The sequence below is a fragment of the Agrilus planipennis genome, unplaced genomic scaffold (assembly GCF_000699045.2).
Source record: "Agrilus planipennis isolate EAB-ADULT unplaced genomic scaffold, Apla_2.0 scaffold72, whole genome shotgun sequence".
Lineage (NCBI taxonomy): Eukaryota > Metazoa > Arthropoda > Insecta > Coleoptera > Buprestidae > Agrilus > Agrilus planipennis.
In genome coordinates this window covers 1,213,060-1,229,497 of record NW_020439081.1, presented here as the reverse complement: position 1 = coordinate 1,229,497, position 16,438 = coordinate 1,213,060, and the positions used below count along the sequence as shown (strand labels likewise).

At 34.9% G+C, this 16,438-nt stretch overlaps 1 protein-coding gene across 2 annotated transcripts in view; it reads left to right on the top strand.

Annotated features, from left to right (window-relative positions):
• LOC108733216 (sodium/calcium exchanger 3) overlaps positions 1-16,438 on the top strand; it is a 106,611-nt gene that overhangs the window by 86,104 nt on the left and 4,069 nt on the right. The window contains exons 2-5 of one of the 2 annotated variants that reach the window (XM_018464307.2): positions 6,291-6,382; positions 13,461-13,597; positions 14,050-14,248; positions 15,639-15,797. In XM_018464307.2, the coding sequence (XP_018319809.1) occupies positions 6,291-6,382; positions 13,461-13,597; positions 14,050-14,248; positions 15,639-15,797 (587 nt within the window). Of the gene's footprint in view, positions 1-6,290; positions 6,383-13,448; positions 13,598-14,049; positions 14,249-15,638; positions 15,798-16,438 lie in introns of both variants that reach the window. The other variant, XM_018464305.2, reaches the window with a different exon arrangement.

Below are 16,438 nucleotides of genomic sequence, written 5' to 3'. Positions count from 1 at the left end.
AACGGTACGCTCACAGAAATGTTTAGGTTGATGAATAGTAAATATAATCCCTGATGCTTCTACATAATTGGATTGTTTGAACTGAGAAATTCTAAGACAATTTTGAACCATTAGCTTCAAGTACGAATATATTTCAACCAATCATTTGTTCACGCTATTCGGCTGCCCAGTATTAACAAACTGTTCACATTATACAGTATGTACAATAGCTACTCTATTTTAGAGATGGGCCGGGTACTTTGTTTGAATCCGGAAAAGGTCAGATTTAATAAGTATAACAGAAAATCTATCTAATGAAAATTGGTAATTAAGATTGCATTGGAACAAGTTCCTTGTTTATTTTATTGATACTATACTAAATTATTTGTTATTTCGATATAATTCTTGTGTTTACTTTGTCTCATGAACAAGAATACCCTAGTATCAGCAAACTGTTACAATTTCTGTTGCTTCTTGGTGTATCGGGTGTTTTTTTTTTATAGAAAGACATGAACTATTAACCGTAGTGATTTCCCGCTTACCCATTACAACTAATGCCGGTCACCCGGCCATCCGGTACCCGACAAAACCACTATCCGGTGGATCTCAATGTAATAATTTTGAATCTTATAATAACGAATTTCTTCGAATTATAAAAATTAATGGCAAGGTTTATTTTTAAATAAACTGGGAAATGAATTAAATCTAATAAGAAACAGGAATCCTTTTCGTAAGGGTTAGTAAGTCTACCATTGTTATATTTATTCCGAACTAAATGAAATTCATCGGCTTTTTCTCTCCAAAATCAAACACGAATGGTAATAAAGCCTGCTAAAGCAAACAAGAACAGAATGCGAAATTAGTTTGAGTGTAAAGCAATTAATCCACCGAAAACAAACACACACTGCCGTTTCAAACCATTTGTTTCTGCCACCCATAAATTTTCAAGTTGAAATGATGGACTTTTACATCCATGGGACCTTTGTGACAACATTTTGCGATGAACGAGGGGTATAGGTAGTGCACGCAACTGCGGTATTGACATTTTCTCGATTAACATTTCTCGTGAATTTGTTGCACGATAAAAATGAGAATCAATTTAAATTTGATTTAAATATCAAAATACATCTGTGCTAAAATAAATTGACATTAAATTTACCTATTAATGTACACGTGATTTTCGACATTCAAAATCATAAATTACCGTTTAAATGATTCTATTGACATTGGAGCCTTTTCAAAGTAATGTAGTAATTTATGTCAGTCAGTTTTAGAAGTTAACGAAGATTTCGATTCATTTACAAATGCACCAATTAAGTCATAAGTCTCCTGGCCAACGACGATATGATTTTAAGATGAGTGACAATGATGATCTAGAGATAAGATCGACTTATTCATTTTTTTACCGCATATACGAGGGTGGATTGATAAGTTTCCGGCCTAACCAAGAGATGACGCCACTAGGCCTACCTTGAGGTGACATTCTATAGTACCATCCTTGGATAGCTTGTAGCTATAGTTTCAGCCCGATCTCCTTGCTAGTGTAGGTTTGACAGCACGCTGAACAAGACGCCTCTGTGGTTTTCGTAAAAATGGAAAAGCAGGAAAATCGTGCTGTCATCAAATACTTTTATTTGAAGGGGTTAACGCCGAAGGAAATTAAAAAAGAGATGGACTCAACACTGGGGACATCCTCCCCGTCATATTCAACCGTTAAGCAGTGGGTTTCCGAGTTTAAAAAGGGTCGTGTGAGCACCTCTGATGGGCCTCGCTCAGGACGCCCCGTTGAGGTCACAACTCCAGATATGATCGAAAAAATTCATCAAATAGTGCTGGGAGACCGCAGATTGAAAGTGCGTGAGATAGCTGAGACCTGTAAGATGTCATATGAACGTGTGCAACATATTTTGCACCAACATTTGCATATGGAAAAGCTCTGTGCAAGATGGGTGCCGCGTTTGCTAACAGTCGACCAAAAATTGATTCGAAAAAACATTTCTACCGCAAATTTGTCATTGTATAAGCGTAATCTAAGCGAATTTTTGCGTCGATTCGTAACCGTTGACGAAACGTGGGTCCACCACTACACTCCTGAAACCAAAGAACAGTCTAAACAGTGGATTGGACCAGGGGAACCAACTCCAAAGAAGGCAAAAACAATTTTTTCGGCGAACAAGGTTATGGCTACTGTTTTTTGGAATGCAAGAGGTATTATATACATTGATTACCTTGCAAAGGGTAATACTATCACTGGTCAATACTACGCAGACTTATTGCAACGTTTGAGCCACGAGGTGAAAATTAAACGACCTCATCTGGCGAAGAAAAAAATCTTGTTTCATCACGATAACGCACCAGCGCACACGTCAATCGTTGCGACGGCTAAAATCAACGATCTAAAGTTTGAATTGATGCCGCACCCTCCTTACTCTCCAGACCTAGCCCCGAGTGACTATTTTCTGTTCCCTAATCTCAAAAAATGGCTTGGCGGTAAGAGATTTGCGGACAATGAAGAAGTAATCGAAGCTGTAAATGGTTATTTTGAGGAGCTTGACGAATCAGTCTATAGAGATGGCATTAATAGACTGGAACACCGCTATGAGAAATGTATCAGCCTTGGAGGAGATTATGTTGAGAAATAAAAAAAAAAAATTTTTAAAAACCTTGTTTTTCTTGGTCAGGCCGGAAACTTATCAATCCACCCTCGTACATACATGAATATCATTTAGAAATCTTAGAAACTTCAAACATAGACAAGCCTGAAACGGAAGATATTTTAAAGCAATAAATAAAACCACCAACTTGTGTCTTACTCAGATTCTTTAAGAGAAAATGAGGATGCTTCTCTGGTCCGAGTCTTTTTTTTTCTACAGAATTTTGTTTATATATCAGTCGTTATAATATTTATATTTATATTTGAGTGAGGCTTCTTACCTTCACTATGTACTGGTTCAATAATTAACTAATGCTTATTTAACCATTAAATTTCGGATGCTTCTGAAATCCCTCTGGGATTGGAATGAGCTTTTATGTTTCAAAATTTGGATGGTGCAAGGTTGAAATTGTTTACGTATTTAAATCAATCAAATGTTGATATCTTTTCTTCGTGGATATTTACAAGAATGATTCTTATGAAATTTTTCTGCAAAAGACTAGCAAAATTGAGCATTTTAAATTTAAGTTCGGAAAATCGTCCTGTAGACAAATCCCTCTACCACAAAGAAACAGTAACATAATGGCTCAAGATTTCAAGATTTACTTCAGATTAGATATTATTGAGAGATTACGAACAATGTATTGTATTCATACCATTATCGTAATTGTTACTACCTTTCTACTAATATGGGCTTGGAAAGTTCTGTATTTTGAACTCTTTGAATCCTTACCAAAACACTAAATTAAGAGTATATAGTAAATAAACCTATATAACATTCTCAAAGTTATTACAGAGTTATCAAATTTTGAGAATAATATGAGACATGAGAAAATGTTTTCTTAAAAGATATAATCTTTAAGGCAAATCTATTTACGCTAGTGGATTCTATGCAAAATTTTGCTTCAGCGCACTATTTTTGATAAAAGGGTTTCCAAAGGAAACCAATAAGGGCCCTGTGATCTGCCAATATTTTCTGCCTCATGATTCTACCCTACATTTGTTTGCAATATTTTGCGAACAAAATATTGCTTTATTTTAGAGATTGCGAAGACTGGAGCGTAATTTATTGTAAATATTTAAAACAAACACTGTGTACAATAATAGTAACTTCAAAGTAACTAAAAATTACAAACCTTAATAATTGTAGAGATTCTTCACATTTTTTTTTAACTGTCGCTGACTTTACGATACAGTTTTTATTAGGTATATACAATGATAAGACGAGATCTGACGAATACACGACCTTATAAACCGTAACTAGAGACGTTCGAAAAGAGACTGATCATCTCCTTTCTCCTGTAAGTTTATTACATGATTGTGTATGTGTATGGTTAGTTTACATTCCAAGATTTGTATCAACAACGATATCGTCAGATGTTAATCGTAATGTTAACAGATATGAGATAAATGTAGGTCAAATAGAAGGTCTTTATCAAAAGAATGGTTTTCTCAAAAAAAAAAAATTGTAATGAATTTATATATGTATATATTTGATGTATACAATAGGTCCTATTCTTACAATTCTGCTTTGCAAAAACCAGAAGTAAAGAATTTCTCGTTTAATTTTTGGGTAACTGCAGCAAGAACAATAAGTACCTAATAACATAATTTGTTTAAGTTACAGTAGGCACCATGGAAAGTCTTTCATAAGACCATTAACAGACTAGATGGAATAAAAAATACAGGACTTTTCTTTTTTGTACATGACATTGTCAAAATTATAAAAAAAAATTACAGGAGTGGGATTCATTTTAACAAGGTTGATTAGCCCTCTTGACCAAATCACTTTGATTATGCCTTCATTATAAACTAAGGAAGTGTGTTTTTTTTAAAGTTCAGGCTGTTCGTTATTTAGCAAAATAATTTTTTCTTTGTAACGTGTTTGTATACTATGAGGATGAGATTGATGCTTTCAGTAATTCGTATGGTAATAACTGATACAGAAAATTATAAATCAAAGCTATGAACTAAAAATTATACGATTCTCTTTTTTTTTTGAATACCTACAACCTGATTATGGTAAAGGCGATATTTCTAAAAACAGTGGGACGTTTTGTTATCTTTCTGTAAACTGGTGAAGTTGTTTATTTGGACCACTTCTTAATATCCATGAGATGATAAGGGATGAATTATTATGGCTAGCTAGTACCCTCACGGTCTTCCACTAAACTAGATTATCCTTGTTTTATCTAGACGTAACGTAATATACGGGCATTTCATCCTCGCCTAGAGCAACTTTAGGCAGGTTTTTCATGAACTTCGTTTCTCATTTGATATAACATTTGTTAAGTAAATTGCCGCATTACCAGGCTTTCTTGCTAAATATGTAAATTTTGTCTTTTCGTAATAGATAAAAAAGGGTTTATTAAATTGGACTATTTGCAAAAATAACATAAATTATATTATATTAAATTAACATTCATTGTATTTCTGATTCTGAGAGAATTGAATACAAAGAAACTTGGTCTGTTTGTCAACAAATATGTAAAAACGATATATATCCCTGTAACTATAAACTTGTATTAATTTCCATAAAAGTTTCCATTAAAACGACAGATTTCCAAGAAAGAACATACGTTTTGTTATTTCCATTAGTGAAACAAGAATGAAAATTAGTGGCATTCTCGGCATACTCTGTTCTACGTTTTGACTGTATTACCACTGAATTAAGTTTGTTCAACGAGGTCCAACTCGTCTGGGATAGCAAAGCACGTTCCCAGACAACCCACCGCAATTACTCCCAGAATAATAGAATTGCACGACCGAAGAATTCGATTTTCTCTAGTTTCGCGATAGCGTAACATCAACAAAACATCTTCATCAAAAGAACATTATATTATAGATCTTTGTACAGGATGTTCCAGAAAATAGTGCCAACAGGATGCAGGAACGTATAAAGCTCAAAAAATTCGCTACATAAATAGTTAAATTTGATAGTTTCGGGTTGGTGGTTTCTTATGCTACTTTTTTTGAAGTATTCACTTAGCAAACTTGTTTAAATCTCATTCAAGGATTGCAACATAACTGATGTAGATATCAGTTATTGTTACGAATTTTCTAGTACAATTTTATGTATTGTTAACCTTCAGGGGTTGTATCTTTTTGAAAACTCAGTAAATAGCGGATGACAGTACTAATTGACCTTTTACCACAGTCACACACACATTTTTCCTATCCTCAGCTAATCTTCGCGTTTTCCTAAAACTAGAATATCCTTCATCCTTAACTATTTGCGAACAGTACTCTAATCTGAGTCTATCTCTACTCCTCTTAACTCCTGTTTCTGTCTTTAGCATGTGTCTGACTAACCCTTCATGCATGAGAATGTGCTCCTACCAACCTATCTCGCCTATTTCTTATTGACTTCCACAGAATTCTCGTTTCTCCTATTCTTTCTAATACCTCATCATTTCTAACCTTCTCTGTCCACGGTATCCTCATCATTCGACTGTAACACGACATTTTGAATGCATCTAACATTTTCTTTTCCGCCGCGCCCACTATCCATGTTTCGCACCCGCACAGCGCCGCGCTCCAAACATACACCTTTACGGTTCTAGTCTTATAAACAGAAAAAATTATGATTTTCATACATATTTATGAGACTATTATTTTATCATACAATTAGATATTAAATATGCCATTCTTGTTGCAGGAAATCTATTCTATTGACTATTATAGAAGAAGACAGTTACGAAAAGGATGTACTGTTTTATGTACAATTGGGTGAGCCGCAGATGTCCGGGGGTAAGATCTCTAATAACATGTTATAACATAATAAGTAAATAATGTTAGCAAAAATCAACAAGTTTATTGATTTATCTTTTTTATTTATCAATCAATTGTCAGTTCTAAATGAATAACATTACCTGACTAGTGAATGCATTAAATGTTATTATACGGAACTACAGACAGTGTAAACCTGGAATCGCATGGTGAGTATACATAGTTAAGGAAAAAAATTGTAAAAAAACCGCAAGAAATTACAATCCGAGCAACATGGGTGTAACACAACAAATTGCGGTAAGGATTGAGCAACTACATATTGATGGAATGGAAAGTAAGCAATGTTAGTTGTCGTACACATATGTACACTGTAAAAATTGTTCCAAATTAGAATACACTGACTTATTGCCAATGCCTGATGCCGCTTATTACCAGATGATCGAATGCGGCGTTGGGTTATCGTATTTTTCAGTATGATTTACCAGAGCCGGACTGGCCCTTTTCTGTACCTTCAAATACGTTTTTTTTTAAACAGTGAACATTGGGACTTTAATTTTCATGTATTGTAGTGTCCTATCAGCTGTTGCAAGATACGCACTTACGAGGGTGGATTGATAAGTTTCCGGCCTGACCAAGAAAAACAAGGTTTTTAAAAATTTTTTTTTTTTATTTCTCAACATAATCTCCTCCAAGGCTGATACATTTCTCATAGCGGTGTTCCAGTCTATTAATGCCATCTCTATAGACTGATTCGTCAAGCTCCTCAAAATAACCATTTACAGCTTCGATTACTTCTTCATTGTCCGCAAATCTCTTACCGCCAAGCCATTTTTTGAGATTAGGGAACAGAAAATAGTCACTCGGGGCTAGGTCTGGAGAGTAAGGAGGGTGCGGCATCAATTCAAACTTTAGATCGTTGATTTTAGCCGTCGCAACGATTGACGTGTGCGCTGGTGCGTTATCGTGATGAAACAAGATTTTTTTCTTCGCCAGATGAGGTCGTTTAATTTTCACCTCGTGGCTCAAACGTTGCAATAAGTCTGCGTAGTATTGACCAGTGATAGTATTACCCTTTGCAAGGTAATCAATGTATATAATACCTCTTGCATTCCAAAAAACAGTAGCCATAACCTTGTTCGCCGAAAAAATTGTTTTTGCCTTCTTTGGAGTTGGTTCCCCTGGTCCAATCCACTGTTTAGACTGTTCTTTGGTTTCAGGAGTGTAGTGGTGGACCCACGTTTCGTCAACGGTTACGAATCGACGCAAAAATTCGCTTGGATTACGCTTATACAATGACAAATTTGCGGTAGAAATGTTTTTTCGAATCAATTTTTGGTCGACTGTTAGCAAACGCGGCACCCATCTTGCACAGAGCTTTTCCATATGCAAATGTTGGTGCAAAATATGTTGCACACGTTCATATGACATCTTACAGGTCTCAGCTATCTCACGCACTTTCAATCTGCGGTCTCCCAGCACTATTTGATGAATTTTTTCGATCATATCTGGAGTTGTGACCTCAACGGGGCGTCCTGAGCGAGGCCCATCAGAGGTGCTCACACGACCCTTTTTAAACTCGGAAACCCACTGCTTAACGGTTGAATATGACGGGGAGGATGTCCCCAGTGTTGAGTCCATCTCTTTTTTAATTTCCTTCGGCGTTAACCCCTTCAAATAAAAGTATTTGATGACAGCACGATTTTCCTGCTTTTCCATTTTTACGAAAACCACAGAGGCGTCTTGTTCAGCGTGCTGTCAAACCTACACTAGCAAGGAGATCGGGCTGAAACTATAGCTACAAGCTATCCAAGGATGGTACTATAGAATGTCACCTCAAGGTAGGCCTAGTGGCGTCATCTCTTGGTTAGGCCGGAAACTTATCAATCCACCCTCGTATTTCAGTTACACACCGTACTGCACTAGTAGTAAGTACCTTTTACAATTAAATTTAGAGATACAAAATAATATAATTCACAAATTATTAGTAATAGATTAATATCAGAAAAGCTACTGAAATAATAACTTTTGTCTTTATCTTATGAGTGGATCAAGGTTTATTTAGTGAGTAAATGAGAGAGATAAAAAATGTCTGCTGATTTTTGCTAACCGTAGAGATACGAGGTGGTAGTGATAAATTCTTAAAATTGAAAATGTGTTGTTGAGAATAAATTGTAGTATGGTAACTTTTTGAGACGGAAACCAAAATAGAAAGCAAAAGAATATGAAATCAGCTTTTGGTAAATACGAAAGATTTTTATTTTTTTGCCGATGTTTATTGATTGTATTGATTTTTGAGAAAATTATCAAGACCACCTCGTATGTAGGATAATGTTGATGTAAGTATTGTATCGTTGGAAAATTCCCTCGTAACTTTTACTTTTTTTAATCTTTTTCATATTACCTGTCTGCATCTTCTCTTCTTCTCTTCTTATTATTCTTCCTCCTCTCATGCTGCACTGTGCATGTCGAGTAAGTAATTGAACCCTTTGTACGTGTACGGTTGTACTATTGGATTTTGCTTTGAAGCTTTCCGCATCTAACTGTTTGCTATAACTTACATATTTTGAGCTTTTGGTGCAATAGCAAATGCGAATTTTAAGCTTGAAAGAATTTTGCAGTTACTTACAAACATATTCAACAGCTGTTTACAAAAGATTGCGTTATTCTGTCATTTTAGTAATGTTTCTTTATTTTTTTCGACTGTTGGTTATTATTGTCTTATTAAAAGTTTTCTAAAAGTTTTCAGCGCATGCTTGTATAGATATACATATAGAAAATACGACAAATGGCGCTGTAAACGCCATCTGTAGTACAGTACTACATTTTAGGATTACGTATGGTTCAGCAAGGTCCATTTAAATATATGGATATCTACTTCCTGAAACGAATATAGGCGTAGCTCACCTCAACGTGGTAGGCACGTTACCATAATCGAATAAAATAATTCGAAGTGGTCTGTATTCTGTCGAAACTGTCAGACGCGGATCGCGATTTCGATCTTTTTGGATCTCATCAGATACAGATGGCGTTTACAGCGCCATTTGTCGTATTTTCTAAAACGCGCTGTTAAGGCAGCGGGTAAAAGATCCAAAAAGATCGAAATTGCGATCCGCGTACGGCAGTTTCGCCAGCCCACTTCGAATTGTTTTATTAGATATACATATTTTAAAAATGTATATAGGATAATTTATTATACATTTATCTTTTACTATGCCAAAAGCCGTATTTTTCTTTACAAATACCCTCAGAAATACAGTGTAAATTCTATATAACGACACTTAAGGGACTGAACATTTTTCGGCGTTATAAAGAGTGGTCGTTAAATGGAGAGAAATAAAAGATATTATTTTACTATTCTATAATAATATGCATTTACCAATATAGTACACATTTTGCACACGAACATTATTATTCATACATTGCGTATAGCCTGTTATCTTCGTCTGATGTTTTTTGCTGCTCCAATATTTTAATTGTATTTTGTTACGTATCTTACTCATATCTTGAGATACTGCTGGATCAATTTGATTATATAAAAAGTATTTTTTTAATAGTTTCGCTGCATCAAGTGCTTGTTTGATGCTTGGTGGAGGGACAGGATCGTCTTCTTCAACAACGTACACAGCTGCAGTTCTTATCTATTTCGGCAACTTAGAAAGTACTGCTCAATGATTTATAATGCCGCATTGTTGTCGTTAAATAGAGTGAACGTGACGCTATATAGAGTGTAATATTGTACAGAAAACAATGTAAACCAACCAAAGTCAAGCAATTTCGACGTTTTAAGGAGTTTGTCGTTGAATCGAGTAACGTTATAAAAAGTTTACACTGTAACTCCAAATAAATGTAAAAATAAGTGAAAGTAAATGAGTTGAGGATAAACCATGTGTGTATACCTGTACGTAGTATATGTATACACGTATATAATTCACTGCAACCAAAATTAAACAGGGATGCTTTCCACAAGTTAGATGCATTATTCATGTAAAAGTCAAGTATCGGAGTACGTAAACTATTGCAACTCGTAAGTTAATTCAGTTTAACTCCGGAAAACTATCAACGTTAATGGACTTAACACAACCGCTCCTTAGAAAGGGACGAAATTTCCCTAGGCGCTATTACTTCCTCTAAAACTTTTGTTAGCTGACGTGTAAAAAGTACACTGAAAGTTGCTATTTATTGATGCAAGGACATCTTACTTCTAGTCGTAAGTTACACTTTCAGCCATTTAGTGTGCCGGACGACTTCATGGCAGCGTTAAATTTGAATTCAAGAAGCCAGTTAATTTTGGAAGTAATTTTAGATAGTTTTCAAGTTTATATATATTGTAACTTAGTTCAAGAAGAAGTAGTTTCAGTAATATTAAACTTTATAAATACTTCACTTCAAAAGCAACATCGATCCAGTCATTTTCACATATTACATTACAGTTGTTTATTTTAAATATAACCGAAGCTAAGATTCTACTCAAGCAGGAATCTATTAAATGTTAAAAAGTTTCCATTAACGTCGTTAATATATTCTAAATTTCATTTTTATTAGTTACGATTTCTCTTAGTCAATCATCATCATCATAAGCTCGTCAGTCCTAAGGCTCGTTGGACGTGCACCTCGAGGTTTCCCTATCCTGAGCTAATCTTCGCATTTCCCTAAAAATAGAATATCCCACATCTTTAACTATTTGTGAACAGTAATCTAATATATGTCTCCTCTTAACTCCTGTTTCTGCGTTTAATATGTCTCTAACTAGCCCTTCATGCCTGAGAAGGTGTCTTCCCTACCTACCCTGCCAATTTCTTATTAACGTCTGTTCTCCCATTCTTTCTAATACCTCCTTATTACTAACCATCTCTTTCCAAGATATCCTTATCATTTATCTGTAGTACCGAATTTCTAAATTAACCGTTCGCGAACATAGAAGTGATTTCTTTCTGTTGAAGCTGACGTGACCCTTCGCTATCCTATTTTTATATCTCTACAACTCCTTCTATGACTTCCTAGATTTCAAACATCAGCTACTAATTTTTCGTCTTCTTTCTCTACTTTTTCTTCTCTTGAATACCAGTAGTTTTGTTTTACTGTTTGTACAAAAAGATATTAGTAATCATGGTGAGTGCTGTTCCAAATGCATAGAAATATGCGCCGGAACTGAAAACCTTGCTTTTCGCACTTCCAATTGGTATTTTCTGTGATTGATATAGGTAACTTGTGTTGATCAGAAATGTTTAACCTTTTCATGTTAAACTTGATGATAGGTAATATCATGCCTAGAAATAAGGATCAACGTTCACGCAAGCAATTTGTAGCTTCTCGGCTCCGCAATTTTCTTTTATGAACACCGTTATTTCCAATTTATGTTTCTTAGTTGCGTCGTGACGTGTCAGTAAAACTAATACTTGGCATAATATGACTTGAAGCTGATAAGATCGCAGAAAGGGTAGACACATAGCAATTCATGACTTTTTAATGGATACGTAAACCCTTATAACTATATATTTTATGACAATGGTATAACTACTGCTTGGAATATTAATAATAATTATTTCTTATGGTATGCAGGTAAGCATGTATTAAAATCGAACAAGAACGAACTAATTATTTTTTACGTTTAGCAACTATAAAGAAAATAATTAAAACAAAACATGCAATCTGATAGAAGTTATTTGTTGTAAAAACATTATTAGCAATTTCCTCTCTTATACCAAAAAAATGTGCCATATCGTACATATGCAAATTGAAAAGGGGTTGTAATAAAATGTACTCACGTACTAATTGATAAATACATTGCAATAAATTTTTACAGATACAACAACTTTTAAGCATCGCAAAAAAAACAGGGTCAACTGGGGAACAGTACTTTCTTTCTGGACAAAATGTACCCTATGTAATTTTTTGTACCCCTGACAATGTCAACAAAATTTCGTGATAAATATTACCTGCGGCTTCGCTCGCGTTGATCTCCTCAATTCGTGTCAAAGAACATCGACGACCATGTAGAACTAAGCTTTATTTCCCTCGGGAACAGTACTTTCTCTGGATAATTGGTACCCTATGTCGTTTTCTGTAGCCCTCATAATGTGTGTGTTAGGCCCGAAGACCAAAAACGCCCAGTGGCCGGAAAAAACGGCCACAGCGCGTTCTGGCTGCCTTCGAACGCACAGAACGCTTTTTGGCTGTTTTTAAACGCTCGCAACGCGTTCTGGTAACTGTTAAACAGCCGGAACGCGTTTTGTCAATTGTTGAACGCTCACAACGTGTTCTTAATGTTCGACTTGTATTATTTGCCGCTTTCTACCTGCGTACAATGAGATTTATATTGTAGGTACTTATAAAACAAATGAATTTCAATCCATTTATCAGTTTTTAGGAAACAATTCAATTATTGACAACTATAATTGGATACCAAAGATGGGTTCGGTTTTTCTCGCCGAATCATTTCAACAATATCTATTAAATTTCTTATAATTCTTTTTCAGTTCTAGGAAGAAAGTTACACTGAACACTTATATTGTCGAGACTCCTGGCGCGTTGTGAGCATTGTGAGCGTTCAACAATTGACAAAACGCGTTCCGGCTGTTTAACAGTTACCAGAACGCGTTGCGAGCGTTTAAAAACAGTCAAAACGCGTTCTGAGCGTTCGAAGGCAGTCAGAACGCGATGTGGCTGTTTTTTCCGGCCACTGAGCGTTTTCGGTCTTAACATGTGTACAAAATTTCATAAATATCAGTTAAGTAGTTAAGGCGTAAAATGATAGCAAACAAATTTCGCATTTATAATATTAGTTAAGATTCGTTCTTATCCATTTTATTCTGAAAGATGTAAAAATTTTACTACATCCGGGTCTACATAAATAAGCGTTTAGCAAAAGTTTCTTTATATTACGTAAGGTAACTCTTCTTTACTTTTTTTGTTTTATTAGTAGCAGCTTTTGCACCTACATCCCTGAATAGTGAGCTTTATTGTATTAGATTTCTTAATGCTTACTTATACTGCAGGTGTTTTTGCTTGAACTTTCCTTTAGGAGCAGCCTTTGGTTTCATTTCTAAACTTTAAACTGTGAAAGTTGAAGTTTAATTTCTGTTACCAGATGACGAGATAGCTAGTCTAGCGGCGGAGGCGGAAAAGAAAAGACCGGAGGAGAGAACGGACCAGGAAAAGATTGCCATCATGGGAAAACCACAGCTAGGAGAAATCACGAGGGCCCAGATTAGGATAAAAGAGAGTAAAGAATTCAAGGTAAGCACTCGTTTGCATAAACCGAACAAAAAAAAAGAAACGAAAACGGAAATTCAGTAATTGCGGAGCCCTTTAAAAGGAAGATCTAATTCTTTTTTAGGAGGGCATAAAAAATATACGTATCTTAAATTGTCTGACAGTCACAGTTCCTCGGGGCCAAGAATTAATTAAAGCAACGAATATTCAAGGATAAAGGAGACGAGTAGCGATATAAATTATACTTCTAAAGAAACAAGAACACATTACCATAATTTTTCCTTCTGGGAAATAAAGCAGGAGGTTGCAATCATTAACTGAACACAAAATACATTTAAGACAATACGATTTCAATAGACGACCATGAGCTATAATGAACATTTTAAATTTTCTCATTTTTCTATCTCACAATTAGAAGTTTCCATTTACATCTATATGACACATGATTTGTTTATAAATGATGTTTCTTGTTTTAGAATACCGTAGATAAATTAGTTCAACGAGCAAACGCCTCTTTACTAATCGGCACGTCGTCATGGAAAGAACAATTCATAGAAGCCGTTACTGTTAGTCCAAGCGACGAAGATGAAGCTAAAGCTCCGTCCTGTTTTGATTATTTTATGCATTCTCTCACCCTCTTTTGGAAGATTATTTTTGCTTTTGTTCCCCCTACAGGTGAGTGTCTAATAGAAATTAACGATTCGGTTTTTTTCGCTCATCTTTCTGACCCTTCTTATGTATATTGATAATACAGTTCATCGTTCTTTTTCTTTTTCGATATCATTATAAGCGGATTTTTACTGTATACTATAGAAAAGATATGAACTATTTCGAAACACTCTGTTGATGAAAAGTTTATTAAATTAGTGCTATAATAAGTTACTACCGATTTTGAGAGCATTCTTCGGGAATATACGATAAACAAAATTATACTTGTTAATTCCAACGATTTCGAGTATCCGAATGAATAATGTGAAGATGTCTGAAAACAGTTTCAAAGCTTTCGGTTTGAAGACTTATTGAAATTCATGAAACTTACCTTGTAAGGTGAATTTATAGCAGAAGATTGCATTCCATCTTACGTGGTAGTATGCCAATAACGATGAGATGAGAATCCTTATAAATTTTAGATAGTGAACAAAGTAATTGGTACTTCATGTTCGGAATCGTATTAAACAGTTTCCCTTCAGACGTAAACTTTCAACAAGGAAGTGTCAACCAAAATAACATGAAATATGGGTTTCGAATTAGCACTAGTTAATCATGTCAATGAAAAACATGAAGCCCTTATTAACTATATACCCATACTTGTCTCCACCCTACTCAGTCCTTTAGTTTATTTTCAACCTTGACATATTTTATCAACATTGCTGTAGGTACTACTGTTTTAATCATAGATGAAACAAATGAAACAAGGTAGTTTATGCATAGTTAGAAAATGGACAAAATACATATTCATTCCTTGGTTCCACATCTGGTTATCATCATTATCACAATGTCGTCAGTCTGGTTAGACACACATCTCCATTTTTTTCTATTCTGAGCTAATCTTTGCAATTCCCTGAAACTAGAACATCCCACAACCCTAACTATTTGTGAACAGTAATCTAATCTGCGTCTACCTCTACTTCTCTTAACTACTTTTCTAATATGTTTCTAACTAGCCCTTCAAGTCTGAGAAGGTGTCCTACCAGCCTATCTCACCTATTTCTTATTGACTTCCAAAGCGACATCTGTTCTCATATACTTTCTAATACCTTCTCTATTCACGGTATCCTCATCATTCGTCTATAACAGTACATTTCGAACGTTTCTAACCTTTTTTTTCCGCCGCTCTCACCGTCCAAGTTTCGCACCCGTACAGCGTCGCCCTCCAGACATATCTACCTTTAACAATCCTTCACGAATTTCTAAATTAATCGTTCGCGCTTCTTTTTGTTGAAGACGATTTAACTCTGCTATATCATATGATGGCAGTTCCGATAAACGAGAATTTAATGTTCTTTATCAATTCATTAGACTGTTTTTCACTTAAAACAATGATTCCATTTTCCCTTTATTTCAGATCTGTTTCGAGGCTACCTGTGCTTCGTGATTTCAATATTTTGCATTGGTGTTGTAACAGCTGTCATAGGTGATGTTGCATCACATTTCGGCGCCACGTTGGGCATTTTAGATGGAGTTACAGCAATATGTTTCGTTGCCTTAGGCACAAGCATACCAGGTAATGTATAGTACGATTACTTAGTAATTAATTAAATCGGGTTAGCATTGGACTATTGGACACATCATGTTAAAGCATAGGTATGTTTATTCTAATCGATCATCATTATTTGTTAATAATTCAATTTATATTATAATTCACCATTTTCATATCCAACACCATCCGTAAAAAATGAATTATAGACTCAAAAGTCTACCTCAATAAAGCCTTTGTCCGAAAAGGCCAAATGTTGGTGTTAATTTGAGAAATAAACCTCTTTTAGTTGTTCACAAAATTAAATAAGTTCTTAGTACAAGTTGATCTTAGTAATTACTTCTTCTATACACAGTAAATTAAAATTATCTTGCCTTATCTATGCCTATGTACAATAAACGTTGGTGCAGGGTTATAAATTAGCAGTTTTAATGTACACTGATTGTAAGCTAATTAACTTGGATGGAATCGATTCACAGATAAATGAAAATGTTTAAAATACAGTAATTAATCACTTTCGATAATTATCTGTATCTAATTAGGTCAGTGCTACCCCATTCTATGTCAAAAAGTACTAAAGTAATAAAAATTAAGCGCACACTAGGAGCTCTTCTGACAAACTTTGTATTTATTTATACGTTCGGTAATTCTAATTCCGGCCCCTACGA